Genomic DNA, 22,090 nt, shown 5'->3' on the forward strand with positions numbered 1-22,090 from the left:
GCACAGCGTGAGATGGAGACACTGGGCATCTGCAAGAGGCAGTTCTTTAGGCAGCAGGACCTTTGGTGTACCTGAGGCATGGGGGATCAGGGAACAGACATAACAACTCTCGTTGGTTGTCTGTTTTGCAGTGGAGCTCATGTCTGCGTACCATTTGTTTGACTGCTCTGGATGTCTAGGGTATTCTATTGTGTCTAGGCCCAGGCCATAATATTTGTCATATTTTTTCCTCCCCACCTCCCTCCCTCCTCCCCCTCCTCCTTCTCCTCCTACTGCTTTTAAAGGTAGCCTTTTGCTTCTCTTGCCACTTGTGACATCGTCCCAACTTTCCCCGCGCCCCCCTTTTCCCATTCATCATATAGAGCCAAAAACCCGCCTGCCATTTCTTAATTCTCTTCCTTCCTACCTGCAGGTGGTCTAGTTTCTGCAGTTGGGGTAACTTCTGGTGTGAGCATTGTGGCAGTAGTGTCGTACAACCATATGACATGACAGAAGGGTTACGATCATTTAAACCATAAACATTATATTCTGAGACATTTAAGGGCGGAGCTGGGCTTGTAATCGGGCTGTTGGTATCATTTAGAGGCTGTGCATGGGTAGGGACTGTATCATAGCCCATATAAGCTGGAATCCATCCCATATTAAATAAGCCCCCTCCTTAACCATTCTGGTTCCATTCCCCATGCTAGTTCCATTTCTTCCCCCCCCCCCTCATTCATCTCGATAGAGATGAATGACAAAAACCAGTAAGAGACAAGACCAAATATCATGGCAAAAAAGAAAACAGCGCACACAAACATGCCACATTCATACGAATATCTACGCAAGTCAAATGTATTCACATTCCTAACTGCCCTAACACTATTCGTTGCAGGCTGCCCGTTCGTTGCCATGGTTACTCCTATATGTTAAAACATAAAAGTGCATTAAGCATGCTCAAACAGTTAAAATCATCTTTTTATTATAGAAGGTCGGAGAAATAGGAGTGAGAGAGATTTTTCATTTATAGTTCAATCTTATTTACATTTTCTGCTTGTTATAGACTTAATTTCTCATCAATATATTTCACTGTTGTCATTCATTACCCTGTACCCATGTATAACTTTGCTGTGCTGTGTACCTCTTCGTCTTGCTCCTCTCTTACACTGTCATAGACTTTACGTACGTCTGTCAAATGTATCCAATATCTCAGGCCCTTCACTTTTACAGCCGTCGGTGTGCAGTACACCACCTCATATGGGCCATGAAATCTTGGGGCATTCCACCTACGTACGAAGCTCCTCACTTATATCATCTCACCTGGCATTAACTTGCCTTGTGGGTTTTCATTGCAAAATTTTACTGCCTCATTCCCTTCTTCTCGTGTGAATGGTGGTGCAAGCTGTCTTGATATCATGCAGGCTGCTCTGGTGAGTTTTTGTCAGATAGTCATTAAATTCTTCACCTAATATTGTGGCGCTTTTGTGTGCATCTGAATGTCTGCGGAGTGGAAAGTGTGATGTGTGCATGCGCCTTCCCATCACGATCTTGTGCAGTGACAGATGGTGTCCTTGCTGGGCTGAATTCTCAGCTCGAACAAGGCCAGAGGCAGACAATGCACCCAGTTCTTTTTAAGGGAGAGACACAGTTTTGACAATCTCCCCTTCAGGAGGCCGTTTATCTTCTCAACCACGCCTTTGCTTTGCGGGTGATAAATTGAGCATAAATTATGCTTAATTCCTAACAGAGATGTAACTTCTTTGAAAAGTTCATTAACAAAATGCGTGCCATTATCCGAGCGAATCACGTCACAAATTCCCCAGTGTGGGAATACTTCCCTCAATAAGTATTTTTCAGCGCATTTAGCATCTGGACATGCACAGGGCCCTGCTTCGACCCATCTGGAAAACGGACACACCACCCCTATCATGTACCGTGCGCCATTACACCTTTCTCCCATATCTGCATAATCAATATGCTGTTCTCTGAAGGGCCCTAAGGGTTTGGGAATTGTTCCTCGCATTGTCCTTGGGGTCATTCCTGAGTTGTATATTTGACATGTCTTACATTCCATTGCCAGCTTTGATATATGTTCCTGTAGCCCTGGCACAAACCAGTCCTCTTGTATCTCTGCTGCAATATGTTGTTTTGCATTGTGCTCTGGGAGGTGTAGTTGCTGGAATGCTTTCTAAGAGTTTGATTGGCATTACCACTTTCCCTGTGTTATTTTGACGCCACACAAGATCTGTTGCTGACTGGCGACATCCTCTCTTTTCCCACAGCCCTTTCATTCTTCACTTGCTCCTTCTTGTAACTCTAGTATGTGTGACACAGGCATAGTGTTGTAACCATCTGGGAGCTCTTCCTCTACTCGTTGGTGCATTAAGTACTCACCTGTCTGTTCTTTCACTAGGTAAGAGGCTTCTTTGGTTGCAGCGTTTCCCAAAGAGATAACATCTGTGTTAGTAGTATGGGACTGGCACTTCACTATGGCTACCATGGTGGGCTCTTTCAAAGCCTCAATGAGTTCCTTTAGGAGTTCTGCGTGCTGAACTGGTGACCCGTCCACTCTGTGGAACCCTCTCTGTCCCCACCTTGCTAACCCGCCGTGTACTGTGGTAGTCATGTAAGCTGAATCTGTGTAGATGGTGACTGCGCACCCTTTTGCTGCATGCAACGCTTCGATAAGTGCTATGAGTTCTGCTGCTTGAGCTGAGTAATGAGCTGTCAGACAATGCTGTACTATCACTTCGTACTCACCTTCTTCCATCCTTACAACAGCTATCCCCACGTGTTTTTCTCCTGTGTCTGGGTTTATTGATGCTGACCCATCTATGAAGAAAACCTCTCCTTCGTTTAGTGCGTTTTCACTTACAACAGTGCTTTCTCCTTCCTCCCCCATGTAAGTTGTACAATCGTGTGCCTGCATGTCTTCTAATGTGCATGGTTCTGTAATGAATCTCGCAGGATTTACTGTTTTACAAAGAACTGCGTGGATGTTTGTACTGGATAATATTATCTCATAGGCGGTTGCTTTGTGTCGTGAGTGTGCTCTTTGATCTTACCAAGATAGCGAACAGTGAGTGCTCCACGAATAGTTACGGAGCATCCCATCACTATTGTTGCACTCTTTTCAATGGCATACGCTGCGGCTGCGAGAGATTGCTCGCAAGCGAAGTGTCCTTACATTTCTGCGTCCAGTGTGCCGCTGTAGTAGGCTAAGGGCTTGTGCACTAAGGACGTTTTTTGTGTCAGTACAGCAGTCATGCGGATCCCCTTACAGTGGGAGAACAGGTAAAACTCGCGTTCGATACTGGGTTCGCGAGCACGGGTGCGCTTGAGATCAGTTCTTCTGCGGACCATTGTATTTCTTTGTTTTCTCGTTGGGCCACCTTGAGTGCTTGTAACAATGGCTTTGTGTATGCTGCATAATCTAGTATCCATGCTCGGCAATAATTACACATGCCAAGAGATTCTTGCATTTCCTTCACTGTGTTTGGCCTTCTAACAGCTGTGATGGCGGTTACTCTGTCTGGTATAATTTTCTTGCCATCTTGCGAGATTAGTTTTCCCAAATACAACACTTCTCGCTGACAATACTGCAGTTATCCTCTGTCGACCTTGTAGCCTTTATGTGCCAGCAATGTCAAGAGGGTAATGGAGTATTTTCTACATTCTTCCTCATTCATTGCGCAGATGAGTAGATCTACGTATTGAATAATTGTTCTTTCTGCTTTCATGTTCCCTAGATCTTCATGTAGGATGTGGTTAAATATGCTGGGGCTTTCACAGTACCCCTGGGGTAACCTGCAATGCTCGTATCATTTTCCCCCCAATGTGAATGCTGTTAAATATCTGCACTCTTCTGCCAGCGGGATGGAGAAGAAGGCATTTTTCAAATCCACTACTGTGAAATGTGACGCATTCTTTGGGATGCTGCACAGGATGGATGCCGGGTTAGGGACCAAAGGGAATTCTTTTTGAATGACGTCATTAAGGGGGCGTAGGTCTTGGATCATCCTCCATGCCCCGCCTTTTGCTTTTTTGATTGGGTAAATGCAAGTATTGCATGGCGAATGAAAGGGCACTATTATTCCTTTGGCTAGTAATGCACTGATTGTTTCTTTTATCCCTTCTTCTGCTTCTCGGGACAGGGGGTACTGTTTTACCCTTGGTAAAATAGCTCCAGGTTTGTGTTTTATTTTGACCCGTGTGACTCCATGCAATAATCCCACGTCATGGGGGCCTGTGGTCCACAAATTACTGGGCACTGATTTCATCTCATCATCAAAAAAGGAAGGAGGTGCTCTTACCACTGCCATTAGTTGTAGAGGCACGTGTCTTTCCTGCATCATGAGATCACGAGGTATGGCTAGCTCCATAATTATCTCACCATCACTTTCTGAGTTTGAGAAAAGGTCTTCATCTGAAAGATTTCGCAATTCAATGTCGGCATTGATGCACAATACCGTGCACCACTCACAGTCATGTATGTCCATTGCAATGACGGCTATTCTTTTGGCTAAGATCTGAACTGCATGAAAATCTAAGGACATCACTGTCCTGGCCACAATCTCAGGGCGGGCTATTGGTCGGAAGATGAACTCTGCTGGTACTCGCCAATCTAGATTTTTCAACTATGGGACCACCTGTGCCAATATTTTTAGCCCTTGAATGAGTACATCAGGATCTACCGGTATGCTGCGTACTTATGGTGCTGTTGCTCGTGCATGCACTAGCATTATGCGCATGGGACAGATCCCTTGAGTTGAACAAACTATCCCTCTCTCTGTAAAGGAGATAGTCATATTAAGCTTACTGAGGAGGTCCCTTCCCAGTAAGTTAATCAGGGACTGTTCGTAGTACAGTAGGGGTGCCCTCACTGTCTTACCCCCCACGGTCACATCTAAATCCTCTGTGTAAGAAACTCCAACAACATCCCCAGAGAACCCCTGCGTCTCCAATTTACGATTAGATAACGGGAACCGGCCTTCACGTAAACATGATTTTTCAGCTCCCGAGTCCACCATAAATATGAACTGTTTATTCCCTATCTGCGCCCCTATCAATGGTTCCTCTGCTGCATTGTAGGTCGTAGATAGTACAGGACACGTAAGTGCTCCCTGTGGGCTGTCCTGTGCTGGATGTCCTGTATTCCCCCCTTGACTAAAGACATTACCTGATACTGCTGCTACTCCGCCGTACGGTGCAGGTGCACTGTTAGCTGTTGTGGCGAAAGGGTTGCCCTGCGTGTTTTGCATATGCTCGCTGCTTTGTGGGTGCTGATGTACATTATGAGGGTGTTCCCTTCGTTGCTCTACATACTCTTGCTCTGGTTGCCCTTGTGCCCCTCCCATGGGTAATCCGTATGGGCTTCCCGGGTGTGGATGACCATAGAGTTGATCGTCTTGGTACACGTTATTTGGTCTGCTTCTGCATTCCCGTGAGAAATGTCCCCACCTTCCGCAGTTCCAACAGTTCCCTTGTCCCCCTCGAGGACCCTGCCCTCCATACCCGCCGTTTCCCCCCATACCCTTGACCACCCGCTCTGCGTCCTCTGTACCTACCTCATCCTCCGCGGGGGGCCCACACCTGCCATTGCGGTCTTCTGTACTGCTCCTGTCCATTCCACTGTGGCTACCCATTGCCTGCCCAATTTTCTGCCATCCTCCCCTGTATCGCTACCAGTCCCTCCTCCTCCTCTTCCTCCTCCCTGTCTTGGGGGAGTGCTGCTACAGCCGCGGCGACCTTCACCAGTTTCGTTTGTACTAACTTCGCCTCCTCTGCCAACCTTTTTTGTGTAATTTCTTTCTCTTTCCTTTAGTCTTTTGCAATGGTGAACTATTATGCTTTGAATTTCTGGCAACCCTTTGCTTCGATCCCTGCTATTTTGTAGAGTGCTTTCTGTACTTCTTTTGGGAGCCCTCTCTTTATTATAAAGTAAAATAGGGATGTTGTCTGGTCCCAGGGCGTACCCGTCTCGGCTCTCCACATCTCCGGCACCCGAAAAATGAAATCCATAACATCCTCCCCATCATTCATGGTGCACTGCATCACTGACTGTAAATATGGTGTGTCTGGAAATGTTTCTCTCAATGCATCCCATACTCTCGCACGCACTGTGTTAAAAGAAGCGCCGTCATGGCGATCACAATCCAGTGTTATTCCTGGGAAACCAGCTTTTGCCCACACTCTTTCTGCCTGGTCACCTACGGCCGACACCAGTAAGCTTTTAACATCGCCTACTGCTAATGGCACTCCCGCGGTATGTTTCTCAAATGCATATATCCACTTACTTGCCCCTCCTGATAGTGTAGGCAAGGACTTAAACAAATTGGCTTTGTCCATCTGGGCCCAGGGTATGTAATTTGGCCTCCCACCTCCCCTATGTATCAATGGGAGTTGTAGTTTACTCTGTCATTTTGCCTATACTTACCTTCAATCCTTTCCTCCCTAACGTGGCCAACCTTCCCATTCTATTCCTTAATCTCCCCTTCCATTCCTCTTCCATAGTTCTTCCCAGGGGTGTCCCATCTACTCTTCCTGATCTCCCTCCTGCCGTCACACCCAACCTTCCACTTTCCTGTTCTTCATCCTCAATATCACACCACAACTCTTCCATCCCCCCAGTGGCCATTCCCACCTCACCTGTGTTGTCTTCCAGTTCTTGTGGTCCCAATTCTATCATCCGAGTTTGTTCTCCCTGAATTCTAAATAGTATTTCCCCCTTCTTCCACCCTTCTTCTGATGACCTGTCGAGTGCCTGTGCCCTAGGTGTTTGTTCTGTTCTTGCGACACTTGTCCCACTCTGCTCACATATATCTCTTATTCTAGATAACTCATCTCTGGCCATCAAGAGTCTGGAGTCTAGGTCGTCTTAACTTTTCAATATCTACTACTGGGGTGCTTACCTGTCCACTCTGTCTGGGGCACTCATATGGTGGTGGTGCAGTTGGTCGAGGGGTGGCTGAAGGGGCAGTGGTGGGCACATATGTGGGATCGCTATAGCCTTCTGCTGGCACTGGTTTGTTTAGGAGGGGGTACAATTGTGTTACCTCTATTGATCCTTCTTTCCCTGTACGCTCGCCTCCATTTTCATGTGCTGTTAGGGGAGTGTTAGTGGTGGTGGGCTGATCAAGTGCTATCTCTTTCCTTTTGAGTGGAGGTACTTCTTCAAATAGCCTCCACAAATCTAATATCTCTCTTCTATTATAAAACTGTTTCCTTTATATTTTATGAATATACACGTGGCTACCATATCCAGGACACTTTTATCGAATGATCCCCCTTGTGGCCATACCTGGGGTAATCCCTCTCCTTTTAATTCCGTGATCCACTGGTCATGGTACTTATTTATGCGTTCTGCATAACCAGGTACATGTTTGCAAATGTGGGCCAGGGGTGTTTCCGCCCCCATACTGTGTGTTCGATGCTCACCTTCCTCTGTTCCTTGTAAATCTCAACGCGACTCGTGCACACGTATATCTTATCTCTAACAGTTCTTGGTTTTTGAATTTCCCACTTTTTTTTTATAAACCAGTTCACAATAACACTACCTTAACAGCTTACCGGGTCACACTTACAATTGCCTTATCACAGAACTGTTTAACATCACTAACTTAACATCACTTCTTGTGCAATATAATTTTCTAAAACACTACACGCTTAGCATATGCAACATGAAACCAACATTTAACAGACTTTTAACATACAACACAACAATTCTTCCCCCCTTTTTCTTGCCCTATACTTTTCTCCCAGCAAGGCCTTCTTACCCTTGCCCAATATTTGTCCCTGAACTCTTAAGAGTTATTACACTTTTTCCAGTATCGAGGAACCCAGAATGAAGAATAAGGAAAAAAAAGCAGTTTCTAATGTATACACCGTGTCTCCCTATTCTCAGACGCCTTTATTTTATTCTCCGCTGTTCAACTTATTCCCAGTACTAGTTGAGACACTATGCGGCGCCGCCTTCTACCCCCTTGCTGAGCTAGGTTCCCGTTTTATCTTCCCTTATTTCACCTTTTTGTCCTAATGGCCATATGTAGAGAAAGTGAATAGCATTAAGAGTTGAAAGTACCCATTAACTGACCACGTACAATCTGGCTCCCTCCCCTTCTCCTTTTATGATCACTCACACTTAATACTCACGTGCCCGTCTTGATTCGAGATTCTCAGGACTGGGTCCGTCCAGGCGGTGCTGCCTCACACTCAGTGGCCGCCCGCCGGCTCCGGCGAGCGGTACTAAGGTTTTTTTTGGAACGGGACCCGTACCATTTGGCCTACTACGTGCGCACGTCTAAGCGTACCAGTTGCCATAGGCAGGCCGCTCTCTTGAGCGGGCGCACCGTGCATCTCCACAGCCCTCCAGAATTTCTCGTGCCAGAGGGTACAGCAAATAACAAACCACGCTTTCGGGGTCACCAATAGTCGTTCTTGCCTGAAATAGAACATTGGTATCAATACACCTAATGTCCCTGAAATGAATTCATCATCACAATTGGTAAATCAATGGTGAACATATGGGATTTCCCTATTTCAACCACCTCTCGAGTGTTAAATACTCTAAGAAAAACTGGTTCAGGGCTAAAACAGCAACAGCTGACACACTTTGTGTAATTGGGTTGGGAGTCGAAAAGGTGGAATGATGTCACACTGCCTTGTGACTATTTTGCTTAAATCAGAGCTGGCTATTGTTGTATCCACTGTGAAATGGACTACTAATACAACAATGCACTGTTGTCAGCACAGAACATATGTGTAGGCTGACCATCCCGCTGTACACACTGTGACCCAGAAGGCTTGGCCTGTAGAAAAACACTCACCCGAAAGCAAGGGATCACCACGTTAGATTGTAATGTGTTTTTTGTCGCATTCAATATAGGATCATGCGGTGAGGCACAGTTGTGGGCGGCATTATGGTTTATCTTGCTGCTGGTAGATGGAGCTCATGGCTAAATCTCAATTACTACATCATAAAAAGGAGAAATGGAGACAAAGTAAACTTTTGTTAACCGAAAGATCACGAAAAACCTCTTCTACAATTGTGCTCATAAGGTTGAGCACAAACTCTATAAATGCCTAAGGCAAACGCCCAAAAAAAGTTAATGAAGAAAGTTAACACGTGTGCTCTCTTTAGTGTGCGTCTAATACCGCTATGAGTCTTGTCTTACTGACTCCTGTTCAAAATCAAGAAGAAGCACCGACACAGTGAGAACGAAATTTCACGTTCATTTCGGGCTAAACAAACATACACTTGTTCAGCATTGGTCACCTGAAAGGTTTGTAGAGCTGATAATCTATACGAGTGAGACTTGTGCCTTCATGTCAACATCAGCTGAAGGTCTGATCGAGGTGCCTACACTTCACAAGAAGTACAACACATCACACCCATGGCAGGAACGTTGTCTGCAGCTTACCTATGGATACACGTGAAGACACAAACAATGTGTCAGCATCTGTACTGCCGTATTAATGTGGACAGTGATGGTATTTAAAAGTAAATCTGACAGACATACAAGCGCCGCTTACCGTGTAAAGCAAATGGCTGTGCCTGAACGAACCAGTCTCGCAGTCACCGCTGTATAAATCAGCACAGGAAACGCGGAACAGCCTCTTTCCTCCTCTCGCCAATAAAGTGGCTAGAGGGGGGAGTTCTTTCACTCTAATTAAATGGCAAAAGTCGTGGCTACGTCAGCACATGTGACTAGGGAAAACCATTAGAGGCGGAGTCCTCTAATTATGCCAAAGGCGGTTCCGAGTTGTGTTCCATGACCCAAACGGATTAATAGCATCCACATTTACGTGAAATAGTTTACCATAAATGTGACGTGGCCCATATATAGTTCAGTTAACCTTAAATCGTGCTGTCTACAAACCGAAAATTGACCACAGGAATTGGATGCAAAACCTGGATGTAAAACCTGTTGAGAAGTCGCACATAGAGTCACGGTTTTCTAAAGTTAATTTGCAAGCAATTGTGGAATAATCACCTTGTGCCCAGAATGAAGCCACAATACTGAAGGCCCACAGGACCACAGTGCTAATAAGGCTCTAAGCATTAGAACGAGTCATCCAGCCATATTAAGATTTAAAATGTAAAGAAAGATGTTTTGCCTAACCTTACCCTCACGGAATAGGAGATTTATAAGGGCTGGAATCACTGTCCAATCCAATTTATCATTTAACCCGCTGATCTTCGTTTTCGTCAGGTAGATTAATCTTTGTTCTTTGTTGAGTTACAGTTTCTTGTCTCAGTTGGTATCTGGACTGGGATTGAGTTTCCAGATCACCATCCAGCGAAAATCTTCCAATTTATGCAAATACTCGTCCCAATGATCAACCAACGGGGCATTTTGGGTCCGGTTGCGGATGCAACTCCTGTGCTCACCAATTTGTATTTTTATCTTCCTTTCGGTTTTACCAATATACAATTTGTTACATGGACACCAAATGCCATAAATGAACATGCTGGAATTAACATTGGTCAGATTGTTTTGTTTCCAAGGTGTCGCAAACCCTAAATAGATTTCATTACTTTTACGTGTTGAACTACAGCTCACACAACTGCCACACAGAAAATAGCCAGTCAATTTTGGCATGCCCCATTGTTCTGGAAGCATACTCTGTTTAATCAAGGTCATGCTAATGTTGTTTCTGGTGATGCAGTCTTTTATATTTGCACTCCTCTTGAAAGCCACCACCGGTCTATCCAATGGTTTAGCACCCTGGGTCAGGATATTCTAATTCTTTACCACAATCTTCTTGGTTGAGTTTGAGAGGTTACTGAAAGTGTTGACAAAGACCAGTTTGTCATTCTTTTCTTCTTTCGATCGTACTTTATACTTCAGTAGAGCATCTCTGTTATTATTGCTCACTCTATTCAGGGCTGTCTCTGTGAGTTTCTGTGGGTAACCTCTCGATTGTAGGCGTGTGCTTAGTGCTGCTGCTTCTTTCTTAAAGTATTTTTTGTAAGTGTTATTGCGTTTCAAGCGTAAGAATTGTCCAAGCGAAAGATTGTCTCTGACGTGTCTCGGATGCAAACTTGTAAAATGGAGGAGCATATACATGGGCATAGCTCTGGGCAACTCTCCAGACCATTGTTTTTCAGCCTGCCAAGTAATTTCCAAAGTGTAGGGACCATATGCAAATCCGGTTTAGTCCCACCCCAAAGGGGGCAATCGCGCCTGAACTGCTAGGTCACATCTCTTCTGCATAAGACCACAAGCACCAGCCTTTTGGGATGCACTAGAGTACTATCCCTCCTCCTAAACAATGTTCATTTTTCCATATACGGCAGTGTTGATGCAGCATAGCTGTTTCTCTGAAATCAGAACGCTTTCTCCAGTCTGGGGGAGTTTTGTCAGGCCTTATTGGGAGTATGGGTATAGCATTGGTGGGTGTGAAATTCGCAAGTAGAAAAGAGGAGTGTTGACTGCAATATGACTTTCTAGGAGGCCAACAATGATCATTCAAGGACAGGAGGAGTAGGAAGAGCAGTCGTTTTTTTTTCTTTTGGTGTATTTTCAACATGCTGCTATTGAAATAAAGAAAAGTGAAGTGCCTAATACTTCACTGCCATTAATAGAATCACACCTGTCTGTCATGTTTAGTAGGACTAATCGGAATTGCCTAGCATTTTGGTACTGGACTTCCCTTGCGGATGTGACTAGACTGATATGTAAATGGATATTTCTTCTCTGTGAAAGGTATAGTGTGCTAAACCCTGGTTTTAGAGCCTCCTAAGTGGAAAACAGCCCATAGAACAGGTTATTTGAGCCAGGTTTCTTCTCCGCTGATGGGCTCCCACATTCTTATAACTTTTGTAAAACATGGGGTTTAACCCTATGTTACTAAGGGTAATCCAGATGTGGAACCCTTGTTTACTGTGCTAAGAAAGGCTCCGCTACACCTCACTGATTATAGCCAAAAAAGCAAGGCTGAAAAACATGTTTGAGGTTGCTGATGGTGCTCTTTTTCAAATGAGAATTGCCTAACGTTTTGGTGCTGGCCTGCCTTTGTGGGTGGGACTAGACTTCTCCAGCATGGGTTCTGGCATGGATTCACATGTTAATGAATATTCCCTGTTGTCAGGCCGGAAATACTCTGTAAAAATAAAAAAGCAGTATTGCTTTAAAAGCTTGAATACTGCCTTTTGCCTGATATTCAATCAGTGAAGACCAAGTCATACTGCACCCATCCAATAACTGTTGTCTCCCCATGTCCCACCCCCGGCGCCCATCTTCAGATTTTTACTGCAGGGAGTCCTTGATTTTTGCTCTGAGTTTTTTTTTCTCGATAAAAGTGATTTATTTTGATGGAAAATTCAGTTTTTTTGGGTGAAATCTCAGACTGCTGACGACTAGTCCTTTCCCTTGGTAACAGGGCTCTATTGCTGGTTCAGTTTCGTAGTCTACACAATGTGTCAAGTGTAAAGGCCTACCGAGGCCTACTTCGTGCCTCGCCATGTCGGAGGAAGGCAGGAGAAGTCTCTTCAGCTTCAGACTCTGCTCCCGGTGTGCCTTATGTAATATATATGTGGAGGACAAACACACTAGATGTCTCTACTGTGTGCATCCCAACCATCAAGATGACCGATGCGACATTTGCAGAAGCTTTTTGGCCAAAACCAAGGGGTACTGGTTCCGACGGTTGGTGACATGGTTGAAAGTGGATGGGGGCCCTGGTGTGGCCTCTGGGCATGCTCAGGCAAAGCCCAGATCGGGCTGTACTCCAGAGCGCTCTTCACCTGCTCTGGTAAGAGATCCAGATCGGCTGAGGAGGTACCTCTGCAGGGCTCCAATAAGGCCAAGCGCCAGGCAGTTCCATCTAGAGACGCTGCTAAACCTGCTCCTAGTACAGGGCACACGTGCTCTCCATTGCCTTGCCCTCTACGATGAGTTTGCTGGTGGCCGACACAAAGTCCTCAAAGCATAGTGGTTCGTAACTGGGGAAACCGAAAAAGTACTCCCGAAAGTAACCCTCTTCAAAGCCCTCAGCAGCGCCCACTCCTGCGGCTTCGTCAACAACCTCAAGACCATTTATGGCCACGAATACGGCGACCAGACCGTCTTTGACGGTTACTTCGTCATCGGCTGCAGTGGGCTCATTTTCCTGAAAGGCATCAACGGCCACCTCGTCAGTGACTGCTTGGTCAATGGCCACCTCATCGACAAGGAAAAGCCACTGGCAAAACCTGCAGCAAGGGTTTTGCTGCCACCAAGACCCACTACTAAGGCTTCATCAACCGCATCTACCCAGTCAATAAATGTGCCAGTCATGTCTATAGCCCTGAGGGAAGTGGCTAGACCAAAAGACCAGTACGCAGAGAGATCAGTTGGACCTTTGGCCATTTATACTAGCTCCGAGGATGACGACACACAGCATTAGTGCTTGGTTGCAGGTGGCAACAGCCCTCTAGGCGTGGATTCGCTGAGGCATACAAGCCCGTTGAGGCACACCAGCATTCCTCCGGCGGGCCCAGGGGCTCCTTCGCAAGTTCTACAAGATATGTCCCAGGACATTGTCACAGTGCTCCGTTCTCTGGTCTCAAAGATACAGCAGCGGCTAGCACCCTTAGCAGACCCGTCAGGGAGTGACACTAGGTACAGTCCCCCACGGCCGCTACACCGGCATCGCTTGGCTGCCCGAGGCAACTAGCATCACCACCACCGGTTCCAACACCACCAGGTGAGGTGCCGCACACTGATATGGCATCAAACACAGAGGCTGCCACAATGAACACGGATGAGTTTGGTGACTTTGTCACAGCCGATGGGGAGCTAGAAGGTGCGGTTGGTATCCCCAGAGCTTCACTTTCCAGATGAAGTCGGTCATTCCATTCCATGATGGCGAGGGCAACTGCCCTATATAATCTGGTACCAGAGGTGAAACGGAATGAAGATTTCCTCTACCAGAGATGCATCTCAACCAGGAAGAGGATGTTCTCCGTCCCTTTGCTGGACAAGCTGTGGGAAGTGGGCCTGCCCCTTATGAAGTCCCCATGCTCTGCACCAGCAAAGCGGGACCGGTTGGAAAAACAAATACAGGGTGCTCAGCCCCCAAATTTCTCTGCTCACAACCATCCCCGGATTCAGTGGTTTCGGCCGCAACAAGCAAGTCGTCAGCGAATCCATCCTCAAAGTCTATGGTCCTGCCGGATCAAGAGGGAAAGAAGCTGGATGTGTCAGGCAAGTGCATCATATATACTGCATCGTAAACCATCAAGGCTGCCAACGATCTAGCCATCCTGGCCCGTATGATAGAGTTGTGGGTTTAAACTAGGCCCACTCCTGGAATTCTTGCTGGACGCCAAGAGGACGGAAGTGCTGGCCCTATTTCAGAAGGGGGAGGTGGCCTCCGATCATGCCATCACTGTGGCTATGGATGTTGCGGATTCCGGCTTCTGCCAAATGAGAAATGGCGTAGCGCTCAGGCGTCGAGGTTGGCTAAAGGCTACCAATTTTAGGCCGGATGTTCAGGCCAAGCTAGTTGATATGCCTTACGACTACGATAATCTCTTCGGAAAGGCAGTGGATGAAACGCTACAGGCCATCAAAACGGACACAGACAGCAAGTTCCCAAGGAACCCTACAGCAGCGTCGCTCCTCTTCGTTTCGGTCCTCCAGGAGTACATTTGGAAGATCTTCCAAGGGATCGCCTTCCCGCTCCACAGAGCAGGAATCGTACAGAGGTCGGTCCCAAGCTTTCGGTGGAGGCTCGCAATGTCGTTGGCACCGCAGGGAAAGCCGCAAGCAACCAGGTTGGGAGGCCATCTGTCAGGCGAATGGGTGCTGGACATTATGCAAAGGGGGCACACGCTGGAATTTGAACGCAAATGCCCTCGTATTCCACCTGTATCGAGGAAGGCACAACACACTGCCCAGCTGCTCTGGGAAGTACGAGCCATGCTAGTAAAAGGTGCAATAGAATCTGTCTTGCTGTGGCTCTGGGGCTTCGGATGGAGCATACTCCAGATACTTTCTAGTTCAAAAGAAGTCAGAGGGGTGACAGCCAATCCTGGACTTACGATGCCTCAACAAATACCTAAGATCTCAAAAGTTCAGGATGGTCACGTTGCAGAAAGTGTTCGGCCAGCTGGAGGAAGATGATTACATGACTGTTCTTGATCTGGAAGATGCCTACTTTCACGTCCCCATTCACCCAAAACATCAGATGTTCTTTCGCTTCGTGGTTCTGGGGAATCCCTACCAGTTCAAGGCGCTGACCTTTGACTTGAAGTCAGCATCAAGAGTGTTCACGAAGTGTTTGGCCCCACTGGCGGCGCATCTACGTCTCAAGGGTATACATGTCTACAAATACCTAGAAGACTGGCTCATCCGGTCACGTTCTCGGGGGGCCTAGCAGTGCAATACCCAGATCAGATCATACACCTGCTGGCAGAGCTCGGATTCTCTATTCGTTATCCAAAATCCTGCATAACGCCAAAGACGTTCTGTTTCTGGGGGCACATTTCAACACAGCGGCATCTCTAGTTTTCCCCTCAGAAGAGCAGGTGCTAGCCATCCTTGGTAAGGTGCATCGTCTGTCCACCGTCAAATCAGCAACCATCCTGGTCATCAAGTCGCTGCTGCCATGCTGTCCTCCTTCATACTTCTGATCCCGTTCTGCAAGCTGTAGATGAAGCCACTCCAGGAGTTTCTATACTGCAGGTGGCACTTGGCCACGGGCAATTGGTCAGACAAGTTCAAGCTCAACTTGGAATTCAGGCAAGCGATACTATGGTGGTGGGAGAGCTCTCACCTTAAGCAGGGTTCCCCACGCTGGACCCTTCCTTTTCAGGCAACAGTCATCACAGATGCCTCACTGGATGGATGGTGGCCCACACCGGGCAATCCCACGCCAGATGCCTTTGGCTGGCAGAGGAAAAGGATCTACACATCAGTGTGATGGAGCTACGGGCGGTGTTCTGGGACCTCATGTCGTTCTTGCCACTACTGAAAGGTCGAGTGGTAGAGGATTTTCAGACACCACCACCACAATGTTCTACATCATGAAGCAGAGGGGGGACATGATCCCCTGCTCTGTCATTGGAGGCTCAAACCCTATGGCGATCCTTCAGAACATGTTCCTCATACCCTTCAACCTAGTAGGTATAAAGAACACCATTGCACATGCCCTCAGCAGGGAGTTTCGGTCCGATCACGAATGGGAGTCGCAGTGGGACCAAGTAACCAGTCTGTTCTGCCAATGGGGTTGTCCGGAGATCGATCTATTTGCCACAGCAGCAAACTCCAAATGCAAGCAGTTTGCTAGCAGGTTCCCTCAACCGGGGGACTCATTCTTACTCGGATGGGAGGGTCAATTCCTGTACGCTTTCCCTTCGATCCCCCTTCATCAACACTTTGAAGCAATGCCCCTGCAAGATGATATTCCTCACCCCAGCGTGGCCGCGCCACCTATGGTACCCGGACCTGATCTGCCTATCAGCGGCGGTGGCAATCAGGCTGCCTCCTCTTCCCGACCTGCTCTCCAGATCACGATCCAGCATCAATGAACCTCACAGCCTGGCTCCTAGAGCCTGGCTCCTGCAGCCTCTGAGTTTGGCCACTACAACCTTATTTGGAATGTAAAGCTGTTCTTGCCAAGACCAGAGCGCCCTCTAATCTATTGTGCTACATCCACAAATGGTCACCAAAACAGTGTGGTGCAGGACGCAGGTCATTACGCCGCTGCATGTCTCTGCTCCTCAGCTCTTGCCATACCTGCTCTGGCTGGCCAAGTCTGGTTTGGCCCATGCCTCCATCAAGGTACATCTGGCGGCCATTTCAACATACACCCATTCATCTACAAGGCCATCATTATGGTCTCACAGACTGAGCAAGGAATTCATGAAATGTCTCTTTAGGTCTTTCCCTCCAGTGAAAGCTCTGGCCCCGGCGTGGGAGCTCAATGTTGTCCTTACAAAGCTCATGGGACCTCCATTTGAGCCTTTACATCATGCTCCTCAGGTTTCTTTTATGGAAGGCTGCGTTCCTAGAAGTGATCACTTCTGCCAGGCGGATCAGGGAAATTCAGACTCTCTCATGCAAAGCCCCTACTTATCTTTGCAACCTACGAGGATGGTGGTCCCACACTTATCCCACCTTCATGCCAAAGTTATGTCCAAGTTCCATCTCAACAAACCTTTAGTGCTTCCAGTCTTCTTCCTAAATCCTGTGTTGGCTGCTGAATGGTTTCTGAATATGCTGGATGTTGCTTGTGCCTTGAAGTTCTATGTGGCCTTCTCGAAAGATTTCCAGTAGGATTTCCAGTAGACTTCCCAGCTTTTTGTGAACTTTGGTCCTGTAAATTAGGGGAAGGCCCTGTCCAAGGCCTAGCTATTCAGGTGGCTCACTGGCTGCATCATGCACTGTCATAGTCTGGCCGAAAGAACCCTTCCAGGCCGGCCAAAAGCCCACTTCACCAGAGGCATCGCTGCTACGATTCCCCTGCTGGACATTTGCAGAGCTAATATGTGGAGGTCGCTGCACACCTTCATGAAATTCTACTGTGTCAACAGTGATTCCAAGGAGGCATGCAGAGTCGGCCAAGCGGTACTGCACAACCTGTTTGCTTGAGGTGAGTCAGTTTCAGGGGTAAGTGTTGTACATCTGTTGAGCCCTGCCACCTACGATGGTTGTGTATATGATACTGCTGTATAATCGTATTCATGAGCATGTGAATCCATGGCAGACCCCATGCTGCAGAAGGACCAAGTTCCTTACCTGTAACTGTTGTTCTCTAGCATCGGTCTGGTATGGATTCACATGCAAACCTTCCTTCCATCCCCGCTGTGGCTCTTCTGGGTTCATACTGGCACCTCACGTGCTTCTAATCTGAAGATGGCCACCAGAGGCGGGACTCGGGGAGACGACCGTCATTGGATGGGTGCAGTATGACCCGGTCTTCAGTGATTGGATTTCAGACGAAAGGCAGTATTCAAGCTTTAAAGCAATACTGCTTTTCTTTTCTTACCGATGATTCCCAGCCTGATGACTGGGAATATTCATGAGCATGTGAATCCATGCTGGAGAATAACAGTTACAGGTAAGTAACTTGTTCCTTCTCTGTGAAAGATGAAGAGGGCTAAAACATGTTTGTAGTCCCTCCTAAGTGGAGAATAGTCCCATAAAACTGGTTATTTGAGGCATGTTCATCCTCCGTAGAGGGGCTCCTACATTTAAGTAAATTACATTTTTAGGGAAACGTCAATCTTTTTTTGCCTAAGCTTATCTCCGATTTCCTAAAATAAAACAATATGTCTACCTTAATTTTTTCCCCAAAGCCTCTGACATACTATATTGGCAGATCTAAGGAGTTCAGAACACTAGCCAAATTGCTTGCCTTCCAGCATCAAAACAATCCATGTCTATATGGCTAGTATCCAGCCTGTTATTGTGTTACTAAAAGGTGAACAAGACGCCATCGGGTGATTTTACAGCCCACTGCACAAGAAGTGAGTTGGCTACCACTGCTCCTCTGACAAATGTTCCATTGCTGAAATTTGCAAAATGGCCACATGTAAATATGTTTACACTGTTGCTATATTGTACTGCCTGTATTCAGAAGCTAGTGCAGAAACTCAGCTAGGCAAGGCTTCTTTAAGAAATCTACTTAATTCAGTTGTTTCAATTCTGACGGTTGTTCTTCTCCCTCCTAATGTGCACCTGTTCTGGTGCTTCCCTCCTTGTAACTAGCATGCTTGAAAAAATATTGCCTACTCGGGGATATTTTCACTTGCAACATGATGCCTGCGTACCTAAAAATAAATATTTTTTTTTCAAACTGACCACCACAACAGGTACGCAAGATGGCCCTCGTTAGTCTGATTACTTCGGAAACCACCTGTTCCTTTGCAGGGGCCACGGGTGCAGCGGTATATTTCACAAGGAATATTCCTCCTTTGTGAAAAATACAGTGAGCAAAAAACAATGGCTGCGGACTCTCAATGTGCGGAAAAAAACACAGAATGTTCTTTCTAGAGATGGGCACCTGCTACCTTTTTTGTATTTTTGCGAGGAACCAGGGGTTGGTAACCCTAAGTTACCATGGGGAACCCAGACGTGGACCTCTTGCTCACTGTGCTCAGAGGAGCACAGCTCCACCTCACTGATAAGGTCCGACTGGCCCAGAACACGTGTCTGGGGTTGCTGTTGGCACTCTTGTTCAAAGGAGGCGGTTTGCAGGCATTTTGGTGCTGGACTGCCTTTGTGGGCGGGACAAAGACTGATATACAAATGGATATTCCTCCTTTGTGAAAAGTACAGTGAGCAAAAAGCGATGGTTGCGGACTCTCAAAGTGGGGAAAAAAACACAGAACAGGTTATCATGCCATGTTCTTTCTAGAGAGGGGCGCTTGCTACCTGTTGTGTGTATCACAAGGAATCCATAACCTCTCACCTCATCTCCAGACCACCTCACAGGAGTGACTTGCACTGCTGCCCTCTCCAACTTACTCTTTTCTGCCAAACTAGCACACACTATGAATGTCTTTCTCTGAGATTCTAATGTCCCTGAGTCTCACAGTGACAACCACACTCGAAGCACGCATTTTACACTTACCGGATCCATGGATGTTAGGCAAATTGTGCTGTCCCCCACGGACAACAAAGTCCTAGACATAGTCTTTACTTCATCCCCCTTATCTCCTGCGCAGACACTATCCCACCTGACTGGTCTGATCACACCACCACCTCACTCCTTCAAAACCTTCCCGGTTAATGAGCTATGAGCAAACTTCGCAGACTTCCCAACCAAAGGAAATACCTTGGTTCTCCTAGAATTATTTAACAGCTCTGCTATAAATCTAGTGGACACTCATGCCACCCTACAAACCACTCAGGATAAGACCAAACAATTTTCCCCGTGGTACATCCTGATCTCGCCTCGATCAAGCACTCAATCAGAGCCCTAGAGAAACAGTGGTACAGAAACCGTAACCTAGGCGATCACACCAACCTCTGCGCTCTCTACAACAACCATAGGATTTAGATTACCAAGGTCAAAGCTGCTTACTACTACTCTACCATTGTGGCACCCTCCAAGAGGAGCAAAGCCCCTTTGAAGTAGTAAAGCATTGTACCAACAATGAGGTGCAAGCAAATCAGGAAAAATGCAATGGAATCAACAACTATTTTACTGATAAAATAGACAGAATTTGACAGATCATCGAATCAACCTCCCACAGCATTATCCCCCTGCCTGCGCCCCTGCATTCCAGAATGCACACTGCCCCTTTGGACTGATTTATCTCCTCTTTCTCACCTAGACCTCCTAAAAACAAACACCTCTCTTAAACCTACTTCCTACTATCATGATATCTTCACAGCCTTCATCATTAAACAATAATGGGCCCAGCACTGAATGCACTACTCTGCCTCATTAATGCTCCCCTCACAGTAGGGTCATTCCCAGACACCCTCAAGACTGATCAATGCCTATGTAACACTTCACAAATGAGTGTAAACAGTATCACAATCATAAATAATCTCGTACAGAAAATGTTCAAAAAGGTTTCATAAATGTTTAAATACAAAATTACAGAGAAATTGCTTTCTTTCAACAGTATATTTATACTTGAATCTTAACTTGCCTTTAGTGCCAAAAAATACAAAATTACAATAAAAAAGATTTCCTTTCTTTGGTAAGAAAGGAGGCTATTGTCCCTGCCGGAAATGAGACGGACAGGAAGTTGTAGAGACTCCTTGCAGAAACTAAGATGGTGGAACCGCTACCTTAGCCCACCTTTCTCATCTGATTACTCCAACTCTGCCCACTTTCCATGTTTCCTGACTTCAGTGGTCGGCACCTTGATTTGAGTTTGGCTTTGTTCTGTCCATACTGCCCTTGAAGGACAGACTCCCAGAACATCTCCTGGGGTGCATCCCTAGGCCCTGGGAGGAAGGTGTTGTCCTTCCTGCGGGATGATCAAAGACCAGCTTTCTTGCTATTGTCTCACATGGCAATTGTGGAGACATCCAGGCCAGACGTAAATGCATTGTTCCCTGTCATAGCTGGGTCCTGCTAACATATCTGAGAATATTATGAGATCATGTAGCTGTGGTTGTATAATTTTGTGCATCAGCAGTAGTGGGGGTAGGCCTGCCTACTTAGCCCCTGTCAAATCAGGCCAATTCATGCACAAACAAAATGAACAGGTAGGGTCAATGACATGAACTTGGTAAAACCATTTGTCTGTGCCATCCAAAGGAGGTGATAAATGACACAAACTTCATAATTGTCTCTTTAAAGATAATTTCCCTTTTATTTTTTCATATTAAAAAGGTTGGTGAACATCACTGAATTTTATATTTGATTTTTACATCAGACCTCATATCGCCATCCTTTTGTGGGGTTAGTATCTATATATATGCAATATATGCCCAAAATGTATTTGTGGCTTAAAACCTTATTGTATAATTGTGTGGTCCTAGCAGCCATCATACCACAGCCAGGCATGGATTATGTCTAAGGTTTAACAGTAAAACAGGCTAACTAGATAACAGTTAAAAAGCCTGCTGCCATATTTTGTTGTAGTCCAGCAGCTGTCAGGAATGCATATGTGACCTTTAAATCTGCCGTCAAACTGCAGGGCTTGTGTTGAGGGTGTCCGCAGACTATCTCAGCAATGGCACATGTTTGCACTTTCATTTTGGAATGTAGCATCTATGAAAGGGGAGGGTCTGATTAGCAGATCTCAATTTCAGAAATATAATTACCTGCATCACTGTAAGGAGAAAACTAGAATCTAGGACTTTTACACCCTGTCGGATGTCAATACGTCACATTTCCTATCAGGGGGCGCATTCAGCACATATACACTTATGAAATAAAGTTCTGTCACAAATGAATTAAGCCACTCATATTTTGGGCCTACCTGCTCTGTTTTGAAAATACGATGGAGGTTAAAGGTCAGCAAAGGGACCAGGCTTGTATTTCATTTAGAGAGGATTGTACACTGCCAGTTTTACATCTCTGCCCTCACTTACAGTCACTATTTTCCAGACTACGCTCTACTTCACTTACACCAGTCAGAGCAGGCCCGAACTGCAACCTAGTCCTCTCTCCTGTCAAACGATTACATGTACACACCCCCAGAGTTAAATGACTA

The 22,090-nt window shown here is 46.3% G+C and overlaps 1 protein-coding gene across 1 annotated transcript; it reads right to left on the reverse strand.

Moving 5' to 3' along the window:
* Nucleotides 1-2,266: 2,266 nt before the first annotated feature.
* On the reverse strand, nt 2,267-2,881 carry LOC138514688 (ribonuclease H-like). The gene has a single exon (XM_069630104.1). The coding sequence runs from the start codon at nt 2,879-2,881 to the stop codon at nt 2,267-2,269; it is 615 nt and encodes a 204-aa protein (XP_069486205.1).
* Between the last annotated feature and the right edge of the window lie 19,209 nt (nt 2,882-22,090).

This window comes from Ambystoma mexicanum, chromosome 12, assembly GCF_040938575.1.
Source record: "Ambystoma mexicanum isolate Mex_15411 chromosome 12, UKY_AmexF1_1, whole genome shotgun sequence".
In the NCBI taxonomy this organism is placed as follows: domain Eukaryota; kingdom Metazoa; phylum Chordata; class Amphibia; order Caudata; family Ambystomatidae; genus Ambystoma; species Ambystoma mexicanum.

Bases quoted from the DNA above. Each gene is read 5' to 3' on its own strand.
- LOC138514688 (XM_069630104.1), bottom strand. From the start codon at position 2,881: ATGGGGGAGGAAGGAGAAAGCACTGTTGTAAGTGAAAACGCACTAAAC.